Here is an 11,284-nt window from a genome sequence, read left to right as displayed (position 1 = left end):
CCTGGCTGAGAGGCTCAGTTGCTTAGAGTGGCGTTCCTGTGTGCCTAAGTCGTGAGTCCGATCCCCCATCAGGGCGCATCCAAGAAGCAGCCGGTGAATACATAAATAGGTGGAACAACGATCCACGTTGATATCACTCATTCTCTCCCCAAGGTTAATAAAAAGAAAACTTTATTTTAACGAAATAAACAGATACACAGCCGTGTGCGCTGAGCAGCTAACACGCCGGGCAGCTAAACCACAGCCCTGTGGCTGCTGCTCTTGACCCGCCCTCCCTGCTGGCTCACATGACAGCACCATGGGACCCAACCGAGGCCTCATGCCCCTAGTCACAGTAGTAGCTCGAGACATGCTCACCAACTTCTTGCCTTTGAAGGCTTTTTAGTGTGAGCGCGCGGACAATGGCTTCCGTGTCTGCCTCATCTTCAGCTTGAGCTCTCAGTAGGTCCCAGGTACCCTGCAGGCTCACAAGTGCTCCCCAGGTGGGGTGGCCACTCATGCGAGTTCAGGGTGGAGGCCCAGGCCCCAGGAGTGTGGCAACCTGTCTGCCTCCCTTCCCACAGAGCCAGGCCAGATCCCAGGGAGCACAGTGAGCTCGAGGCCACTCCCTGCAGGCCTTGCCTCTCCTCTGGGAAACAGCGTGTCCGGTTTCCTGAGAAGAGAAGCCTGTCTGGTGGCTGTTCAGGGACCGGAGACAAGACATCATTGGAGGAAAACCATCCTTTGCAAAGATCATGCTGGAGAACGTGAGCCGAGCTGCTGCCGCGGGTGAAAACAGCCTCAGTGAATGAACCCCGAATGTGACTGAGAAGCACCCGGAGGAATGCCTGCTGCACCGAGCCAGAGACTCTGCTGTGAGAGAATGTCAAAGAGACCGTCCAATGCACCGAGGACTGCGTGAGCCACCTCACGGAGAAGTGGTAGTGGCGTGGCGCCCCTTAGGGGATGTTGGGAGAAGGCCGGTGAAATGAGATAGGCTCCCAAGAGGCCGCCCACTTCTCAGATGGGAAGAATCCCAGCTCTGCCCAGCAGAGGGTCGGTCCATTCTGAACCGAGGCCAGGGATGGGCAGTGCTGGCCCAGAGGGGCTGGTTCCCGTGGTTTCTCCCCAGCCTGGGGTCTGAGACACCAACCTGGTGCCGAGGACAGTGTGCTCGAAGGATGTCCCAGTCAGGCCAGCGCAGGCCAGGGGCAGGCGGCCTTCCTGCTCTCCAGGCTGTCGCCTTCCTGCCACAGCAGCGGAAAGTTTGAAGACAAGAGAAAGAGAGTGGAGCTGGGCGCGGGGAGTGGCCCTGCCACACCAGGAGTGCGTTTCATGCCCTGTTTCATAAAGAACTCTATTCCGCAAAGCTATCGTTTAGAATGGTGGGGCAGGGGAAGTGCTTTTGCGACAAGGTAAAGCTAAAGGAGTTCCGGCACATGCCTGGCTGTGTGCCTGGTGGGTGTGCTTCAGACGTGTGGCAGGGTGACGGAGAGGGATGGGGTCGACGATCATGGGCGGTGCAGTTAAATGTGTCGGGTTTCCTCCAGGGTCCACAGATGATTCCGTCTGCACCCGTGGGGACACAGCCCTCCCTCCGTTCACACCTACCTTAGCCTTCAGGGTCTGAGAAAGGAGGGCACGGTCTCGCCGCCACACCCAGAGCTGGGGATCGAAGGCCTGGATCTGGAAAGACAAAGAGTCCCTGAAAAGGTGAGGGCTCTCCATGTGGACCCATGACCCTCCCCTTGTCCGGCCCCCTGTCTCTCTCACCCCCAGTCCCAGCTGTGAGGCCCAGGACCCCTTCCCTCTGCAGCCCGGCACCGCCCTCCACCAGAGCCCCGCCGCCCACCTACCTCTTCACACTCCTCCTTGGTGACCCATGCCCTGTAGCCCATGGAGCGGAAGAATTCAAACCGCTGCTTCTGGAACATGGGACGCCAGGCGCGGTTGTTGTTCCCGTAGAGGAAGAAAAAGATGGCCTCTTTAGGGGCGCAGCGGCCCTCTTCCATGTCAATGGCGAGGTAGCTGAGGAAGGCCATCAGGGTGTCAGCTGAGAGCAGACGGAGAGGGGCCCTGCCTGCAGTCAGCTTCCCAGAGAGGACGCAGGCAGGACGGCCTTCACACAGGACCCGCAGGAGCCCCATGCAGGGTCGCAGAGCGCCTCCCAGGCACAAGAAGCCCCTGCTGAGCAGGCAGCTGAAGGGCCCCTCTCCTACCTTGACGATGCAGATACAGTGAACTGAGTGGGGAAGCCCACCCCCTTCGTTGACCCTGCCGTGCGCGCGCACACCCGTCTCCCTGTCGTGTGAGCCCCTGGACAGCTCCTGCGGGCAGGAGCCGACTGCCCCATCTCAGTCCTCACGGTTTCCTACCAAGTGACTGAGGCAGGACTGGGTTCCTTGGCGCATTCCCTCAGGGGCCCTTCTGAATGCTCCCATCCTCACACTCCCTGGCCCTGGAGGTGCACTTTGTAAGGTTTCATAGGACGAATGACCGAACGCTTTGTGTCCTCGTCAAGTGCAAAACTGAGGACCTCAGAGACTCAATGTCATACAGATTGTGCGACATGAAGAGGAGGGTGCCGAGTGTTTTAAGAACCCGTTGATATATATGTGCTTTTTGTTTGTTTGTTTATTTAAATTAGCAATGCTTTTCCTTTGCTACTGGGGTGCAGAAGTGAGGAGGTCCGAAGGTTTTTGCGTTTGAGTTAGTTTCAGAGGAGATTGTGTCTTTCAGTTACATGCGTGTAAAAATACCGCGACAGAAAGCACAATATACAGTCAGGGAAGGGTGTTGGGAAGAGCAGCGAAACGAAGAAGGGAGTGTCAGGGTGGTCACCGGGTTTGATGGAGGGTGCAGAGAGAGCTGATTTCACAGCGAGAACTCTGGCCTCGGTTGAGAACAACATGAGCCAGTGGACTTGTTGGGTGGGGGGGTGGGGAAGTGGTTAGAGCTGTGTTTCGAAGTCCATTCAGGGAGATTGGTAAGGAAGAGCCCTGGGTCTTACTGTTTGTTCTCCTCCCCCGAGGAGATGTGTATTGATTCAGAGAGAGGGAGAGACATTGACGTGAGCGAGAAACCCGGATCGGTCGCCTCCTTCAGGAGCCCTGACCGCGACCGAACCCGCAACACTTCGGTGGACCGCACGGCACTCGAAACAGCCGAACAGGCCGGCCCGGGACCCGGGGCGAGTATTCACAATCGATCTGTGGTATGTGACGGGGGCCTGCCTTGAGGAGAAAGACCGTGACATTTGGTGTCGTCGAGAGGTGTGGTGGGATGTGGGGGAGAAGACTTAGGAACGGTTCGTCTCAAGCCTGTTTACTCAGGGGAAGGGTGGTGTGAAATGTTTGTGAGGACCTGATGTTTTCTTGTGGTTTCTTCAGTCTTGTAACGGACCTTGGTGTTGTTGGGTCTTCCTAAGAACAGTGTAAGACACGCTGTAGTCCAGTCCTATCAAGTTCATCCCCAGTGTACACGGTAGAAATGGGGTGGAAAGCAGGTGAGAGGTCGGAGACCCGCTCGTGTCCCCGCGCTCCCCAGAGGATGAAAGTGACTGATGGGGTTCAGCACGGTACTCACAGGGCCAGGAAGAAGTGGATGCGCCGGTACTGCCAGGAGAACAGGACGGCGCGGCTCAAATAGGCCAGGACCATTGAGAGCAGGTACTGGTGGGAAGAGGAGGAAGACACACAGGAGGACTCACATTGTGAAAGAGGAAGAAGAGCGGGATAAGGGAAAGGCTGATGCTCCCGGCATGGCAGGCGCCTAGGGTCTCAGAGATGCTCTGTGTTTGGGCCGGCCGGCATCGGGAGGGTCTCTGAGAAGCTGGAGCGAAGGGGAGTCCCCAAGAGCTGAGAGAAGAGGGACAAGCCTTGGGCTCAGGTCCCAGAAGAGCCGGGGCAGAGGCAGGGTTGCCGTCCGCACTGCGAGACACGCCTAGGTCCTCGAAGGCAGGTTGGGGGGGGAACTGTGGGCTCAGGAAACTGCCGCCTGATCCGAGGGTCGATGGTGGAGCAGGAACCCCTCTCACCTTATCTGAGATTCTCAGCTGCGCGTCCCACTCAAGGAAACGTTTGATGACAGGGTCCTCTGTGAAGAGAGGGCAAGTGTGAGCCTGATGACAGCAACGGAGTTTCCGTGGGAGCGTACTGGGCTCAAGAGGGGAAGCGTGCCGCTCTGGGGGAAGGTTGAGGAGCGGGGCGAAGGGTGAGGCTGCCAGGAAGAGGGATAGAGGAGATCGTTCCCTGGGAAAGGAAGCAGGGGTGTCACCACCCTCACCCACCCAGTCCCGGGGGACCGAGCGACACGTAGGGTGGCAGCAGCTTATCTGCGTGACTGAGATCTTAGCGACTCAGTGCTGCTCCCCCATCACGCATGAATGCAGCCCTGCTCATTCATGCCAGAGCCATTCCGTCCTTTGTCTGTTGACAGTCACATCAGGGCGTGAAGTTGGCCTCCTTCTCTCCCCTTACACACGTGAAGGTATTTAGATTCAAACGGCCAGTGAGAGCCAAGAAGTCTCCGAGGGTACAATACTCACAAGCCACGTGATTCCCAGTGCAAACCCTCCTCAAGTCTAGCCTAATCTAAGGGTCCCCACTGAGACTCGATAGGGAGCCCACCTAGGAAGGAGAGCCCACCAACCAGCAGGGAGTTCTTTTCTGTTGGAAAAGTATAGTTGTTCAAAGTTGTTACTTAAGAGTAGGCTAGGAGGGGGCTCTCCAGGGTATCTGCTTACTGAGAAGCCTGGCAAAGGCCTCCTGGTGTTCTCTCTGGACCGTTGTACCGCGCTTCCTTTTCAGGGTCATTTTGAGACCGTCCCGGTCCTCCACGAGCCAGGTGTTGTTAGGCGCGGGGACGGTCTCCTCCTGTGCCTCCCGCCTCGCTGCTCGCCCCCTCTTCCTCTTTGCCGTGGTGGTCTGAGCAGGGCGGTTGGAATCCACAGAGGGGCCTGAGTAAAGAACCCAGGGCGCAATATAAGGCTTTTGCCTTTGGAATTGAGCTACTGGTCACTGAAACCTGGCCCCCTCTCCACCCCACTGACGCCCCCACCCCCTACAAACCGACCCCTCCCTTCTCTGCAGTCTCATAGACTACTGGCCTTCTCCCCGGCCGTCTTTTCATCTTCCTGCTTTGGCGGTGTCCCTGTCTCCGCCCAGCCCACCCCCAAGTTGACCTTGCTGTTTTCTCTGTCTGTGTCCTCAAAAATCTTCCTTGTTTGAGGTAGGTTCTCCCATTGGGCGGGAACGAAAGAACTGTCATGGTTTCTTCCCTTCCTGTCTCTCATTTTGAATCTCAACTCCTAAGCTCCTTGCTTGCCTCCCAGGCCGTCCTTTCATGCGGATATTCCGGTCCACAGCTCCCGAAGTCTCCTCCACGTTGTGACGCTCTGAACCCCTCCTCTCTTTCCCACCCACCCTACTCAAGTACCCCTTCCTCCGTAATGGCAACCCTGTCCTACCCTTCATCCCCCTGTTTCCTCTCATGATGGTCCTGCCTTCACCCGAGTCACTCTTAGCACCAGGGGGCACCGTGAGGGCCAGGGGTGAGGCTGCCCAGAACACAGGGGTGCAGGGGATCCTTCCCTGGGAAAGGAAGCAAGGGTGGCACCACCCTCACCCACCCAGCCCCGGGGGACCGAGCCACACGTAGGGTGGCAGCAGCATATCTGCGTGACTCAGATCTTAGCGAATCAGTGCTGCTCCCCCATCACGCATAATCGCACCCCTGCTGACGCCACTCCGTCGTTTCTCTGTTGACAGTCACATCAGGGCGTGAAGATGGCCTCCTTCTCTCCCCTTACACACGTGAAGGACTTTAGATTCAAAAGGCCAGTGAGAGCTAAGAAGTCTCCGAGGGTACAATACTCACAGGCCACGTCACTCCCAGTGCAAACCCTTCTCAAGTCTAACCTAATCCTGTGTCACTTCTAAGTGTCCCCGGTGAGAATCGATAGGGAGCCCTCCTGGGAAAGGGAGCGCACCAACTAGCAGGGAGTTCTTTTGTGTTGGAAAAGTATAGTTATTCAAAGTGGTTTCTTAAGAGTAGGCTAGGAGGGTGCCCTCCAAGGTATCTCCTTACTGTGCAGCCTGGCAACAGCCTCGTGGTGTTCTCTCTGCACCGTTGCCACGCGCGTTCTTTTGAATGTCATTTGGAGACCGTCCCCGTCCTCTACGAGCCAGGTGTTGTTAGGCGCGGGGACGGTCTCCTCTTGTGCCCCCCGCCTCTCTGCTCGCCCCCTCTTCCACTTTGCTGCGGTTGTCCGAGCAGCGGTGGTGGATTCCACACAGGCGCCTGAGTTAAGAACCCAGGGTACGATATAAGGCTTTTGCCTTTGAAATTCAGCTATTGGTCACCAAAACCCAACCTCGTTTCCACCCCACCTCTCCCCCCGTCCCTAGAAACCAACCCCTCCATTCTTTCTTGTGTCATAGGCTACCGGCCTTCTCCCCTGCCATCTTTTCATCTTCCTCCTTTGGTGAATCCAATACTCCGCCCCTCCACCGCCCCCCATGTTCACCTTGCTGTTATTCTTCTTCTGTGTCCTCAAAGGTCTTCCTCGTTTGAGAGGATTTCTCCCATTGAAGGGGGACAAAAGGACCGTCCTTGTTTCTTCCCTTCCCTTCTCTCATCTTTGAATCTCATCTCCTATCCCTCCTTGCTTGCCTCCCAGGCTGTCCTTTCTTGGGGATCTCCTGGTCCCCAGCTCCTGTCATCTCCTGTAATCCGGTGGTGCTCTGAGTCTCTCCTTTCTTTCACACACAGCCTGCTCAGGGCCCCCTTCCTCCTTAATGTCAACCGTGCCAAATCCCGCCGCCCCCCGTTTCCTCACCTGATTGTCCTGCGTTCCCCCGAGTAACTCTGAGCTCCATCGGGCTCCCTGAGGTGCTCGGCTCTGGGCCAAGGTGGTCACAGTTGGCACTTGAGTCAGTGTCAGCCATGGCTCCTTGTTCTCCTTCCGTAAATGTGGGCGATCACAGAAGTAGTTGCCCACCTGGGCTGCCTAGCGCCACGGAATGGATCCTCCCAATCAGGAGGTTCGGAAGCCTCTGATGTCATCGGTTATTCCCACCCGGCCACCAGTTTGAAAGACTCAAACACACATATGTATCTGCCATACATAGAATCCATGTAAGTGCCACACATGCACTTACTTCTCCTGACGGTCAGGGTAAACAGTGTCTCCTGCTGCTGACCCTACAAGCTCAGACCAGCCTCCAGAGCTGTCCTCCAGTGTCAGCATCGCTCTTTACCTCGTCCCCAGCCAGTGCGCTGTTGTCTCCATTCTGAGCTTGAACTGGGTTGGCAGGTCTTCTCTCCCATTTCCATTTCAGAGTGTTGCCTGGTGGGAGAGGGAGGTAAAGCAGAAATACTGAGACCTTTCAAGAGCGGGGTAAAAGTGTAAAAAAGTCCCTGGGTCCGTGGCCCTGCCAAGTGACAATTTAGTTTCAAACGGCGAATTTGGTGCGCTGACCTGCGTGGCTCGTTGCATTGAGCATTGATCCTGCAAGCGACAGTTTCACCCGTGTGATTCCCGGTCAGGGCACCTGCCTGGGTCGCAGGCTGGTCCCCGTCTGGGGCCCTGTGCAAGCGGTCTTTGCCTCTCTCACACATCGGTTTCTCTCCCTGTCTTCCTCTCTTTCTCTCTTCCCAGCTCTTCCCTTGTACAATATTGAATAAGTTGATCTTATTAAAATAATCAGTTGAGCACGGTACAGACACTTTGGAAAACGACAAGCACAGCACCAGCAAACACAGGTTTTGGCGACGCTCGATGTCTCAGGAAACGATGTTCAGGATTTGGAAGCAGGGGAAACGCATCCTCAACCCTCAGGCAGCTTTCATTCCAAGAGACGTTGTGAGAACCTAAAATCCTAGAAAGCCGCACATGCGCTCACATGCTTCAGACGGTGTCTACGATTTGAGGGAGTCCATGAAGCACCCAAAGCCTGCCCCTCAAGTCCAGGGAAGGAACTCTCGTCCACATATCCACGTTTTCAGCCTGTGTTTCACTCTTGAGTCAGACATTTCACTACCGCTCAGGTACCCTATGAATGAAATGTCACCCACACAGGAAGACTTAAGTGGAAAGGTCTCCAGTTGAAGACAGAACAGAATGTTCCCTGTGCAGGTGGGGAGGGCAGATGCAGAAAAGGTACCGACCAACCCGTTACGCCGCAGGGTCAGCGGATGCTGTTTCTGAACCACCTGCCAGCCTCACAGCTCTCCTGTTTTCCTGGGCACGGAACCCTTTACTTCCTTTTGTTTATCCTCCCTCCCTCCCTCCCTTGCTTTCTTATTGTGGTGAAATAACATACTCAGTTTACCGTTTTAACCACAACAGAGGTTAAATTCGCGGGTATCGAACGCATGCACCTTGTGCTACAGTCACCGCCGTCCGCCCGCAGAACTTTGTCGTCTTCCCAAACTGAGACTCTGCACCCAACAAAGATGAACTTTTATCCGTCTCCCCCGGTCCTGGTAGCCAGCCACCCTTGCGCCTCCTGTCCGTAGGAGCTTGACTACTGTAGGGAACCCGTATCGGTGGAATCCTGTAGTGTCTGTACATTTATTTCAGGCTTATTTTGTCAGCGTAGGGATTCAAGGTTCATGCATGTTGTTGCATGCGCCAGAATTTCCTTCTTTTTATAGGATGGATGATATCGATCATAGAAACCGTATCTTGTTGATGCATCCATGGGCTGATGGACACTCGGGTTGTTTCCACCCTTGGGCCGTGAGTCGTGCTTCTGATCCATCATTTGAACACTTGGATGAGACAGTCAGGATGTACCCGAAGTTGTATTTTTTATTTGTTCACGTCCATGTTTCTAATCTGCTTGTACCAACCCTGAGTGAAGTCCCATCAGTTCTTCCAGAAAACGGTATGGCAGCTCCTCAACATTCTATGACGTAGCAATTCCAGGTCTGGGAATTTCTTGGAAGGAAATGAAAGGAGAACTTGGAAGAGCTATGTGCACCTCCCGGTTTGTTGCAGCATTATTCAGCAGAGCCGAGGTGTGGAAAGAACCTGGGTCCGTCAGTGGATGAGCGGGTACAGAAGACGTGAGATGTCCTTTTCAAGTGGCACGTTACTCAAGTAGGAGAAGGAACGGAATGCAGCCATCTGGGACAGTGGGGATATAGGCCTCGAGGGGGTTACGTGAAGTGAAAGAAACCAGACAGAGGAAGCAAATTCTCTGCCTTCTAGCAGTTTGTTTCCTTTTCGTTCTGATTTCTTTACTGTGTTGCTTAGCAAATGTTTCTTTTTCCAGAGCGTGATTTTTGTGAAAAGTTGTAGAAGCTGGAGATCATTGGTCTGTCTTGTCAAGACATCTTTGCAAAGCCTAAATTAATATGATCCATGATTAACTTTGTTCTAAGTCCAGACAGCATGAGCATCAACGATGGATAATGAAGTAATTTGTCCCCAAATTCAGTGTAATTTTTAGACACCTTAATCTTAATGTTATGATTGATGTTTTAAAGCCAGCACTGGTAGTTACAGTGCCCAAACTGGGTGGGTGGCTCTCTTCTCGCTTTTCTAGGCGTGTCTGTACCCTTACTTTTCATCCCGTCAGAGGATATTAGGTATCCACTTCTTTAGATGTGAGAAACTTGTCTGCCCTAGGAAGAAGCTCTGGGGTGCTTGCAGGGGTCCGTTCTTTTGGTTTCTGGGCCGACAGCCTGACTGGATGCGCGGATGGCGGATAGGAAGTGAGAAATGCATCCGTGAGCCTCCCGCTGAGGCCCTCAGCTAACGGGGCTGCCTGTGGGCCCGCTCCCCACTCCAGCCCAGCATCCGGCTCCAGCCCTGTGGTGGTCTTTCCTTCAGTTTTCTCTCCATGTGTTGCCCCTCTCCCAGCCTCCCAGTCCCCCAGCCCGCCATTTCTGTCCTTTGCTCTGTTACTTTGTAGAGTCGTGAGCAACGCTCCGTGAGTGCACCAAGTGTCCCGAGCCCCAAATGCCTCCCCAGCCAGCCTTTCCTCTGTGCCCCTTTGGAGGGGGCTGCGAAGGCTCCTGTTAAGGCTGATGTCGCCCAGGAGCAGCGGGGTCACAGGGAGCAGCCTGCTCACTCACCCCCTTGTTGGGTGTGGCGTGCATCATTAGCACCCTGGACTGGGGATGAAAGAACAGAGTAAGAAAGTCGTGGCGACCCCGTTCTCTTGGGCCCGAAGATGACCTGTTCACCTCTCTGAAAAGGACCATCGTTCCCCTTAAGCCCGTCTCGGAAGATTGTGGTTATTACTTGCTTTAGCGCTTCCTACCCTGTTGTCAATTGAAAGCGGAGCAGGTGATGTCCTCTTACCAAGTACCTCCCCCAGGAACTGAGGGCCGCGCTCCTCCATGGAAACATGTGTGGTTGGGGACGGAGAAGTAGGCAGGCGGGGCGGTGGGACTTCGCTGTGGGCCAGGCTGGTGACTGGGCGCTGAAGCACTCCGGCTTTCTTCCCGGTCTGGGGGCTAGTTGGTGCCTTTATGTATTCAGTCATTTCCATGGGTCTGTTCCTCTGAGACTCCCCTTGTGAGGTGCCCCTCCTTCACGTGGCTGCGCCACCAGCACAGGTAGAGCGTGGCGTTCCTGCAGAGCAGCTGACTCTGTAGGGAGATACGTTCAGTCCCTATAGCTGGGCCGATTTCATTGTCTTGTTGCTTCCTCATCGCACCAGAGACTTTCCACGCTGTGATCGCATGGCCATTTTGGAGTGCTGGATTGGCTAGTGTTTCTGGATTGGGATTTGGTGACATTTGGGGCGATTTCCTGTCAAACGACTGTAAGTTCTTCATGGGCCTTCCACGTCCATTCGCCATTCTGGGTGGCTCAGCTGTGTGCTCCAAGCTCTTGCCCCCTCCTGTCTACCTCAGGGAACCTCAGGCTGTTGTCGGGACCCGTCTGCCCTGCCACATTTCCTCTGCAGTTCTTCCAACTCCTAGCATCCCCTCCCCCTGCTCCTGTGGTCCTTGGGCTTCACCCTTGCCCTCAGAATGATTCTCATGCTGGCTGCTGCCTCCGGCGCTGCTGTCCCCCCTGACTGCGGGTCCCACCGCAAGGCCGATCTGCTCAGGTTCTTCCGATCCTCCTGCCTTGTGCACGTCCAGACTTTAGTTTCTTGTCTTGCCCCTGCTTCACATCCCACCAACCCAGGAGACGTGTGTCCCTCCAGAGGAAGTGAATTGGGGAGGCCCAAGTGGTCATCTCTCCTGGAAATGTAACCCTTCCTGTCCTCTCGTCTCATGGGCAAGAACAACGCTTCTGTGATTCCTCCAAAGCCCAGAGTTTCAGAGGCAGGGAGCTGGT

The 11,284-nt window shown here is 55.1% G+C and overlaps 1 protein-coding gene across 1 annotated transcript; it reads right to left on the bottom strand.

Annotated features, from left to right (window-relative positions):
• Positions 1 to 325: 325 nt before the first annotated feature.
• Positions 326 to 6,926, bottom strand: LOC149994338 (speedy protein E4-like). Its single transcript, XM_090259024.1, has 7 exons — positions 6,818 to 6,926; positions 4,724 to 4,936; positions 4,016 to 4,074; positions 3,565 to 3,650; positions 1,836 to 2,007; positions 1,591 to 1,665; positions 326 to 457 (listed from the first exon to the last, which is right to left on the bottom strand). The coding sequence occupies exons 1-7, from the start codon at positions 6,924 to 6,926 to the stop codon at positions 326 to 328; spliced, it is 846 nt and encodes a 281-aa protein (XP_090115150.1).
• Between the last annotated feature and the right edge of the window lie 4,358 nt (positions 6,927 to 11,284).

The sequence above is a fragment of the Furipterus horrens genome, unplaced genomic scaffold, assembly GCF_987537825.1.
Source record: "Furipterus horrens unplaced genomic scaffold, mFurHor1.1.pri manual_scaffold_13, whole genome shotgun sequence".
NCBI lineage: Eukaryota > Metazoa > Chordata > Mammalia > Chiroptera > Furipteridae > Furipterus > Furipterus horrens.
Note: the sequence above shows the minus strand (reverse complement) of the source record. Positions and strands in the feature narration are given on the sequence as shown.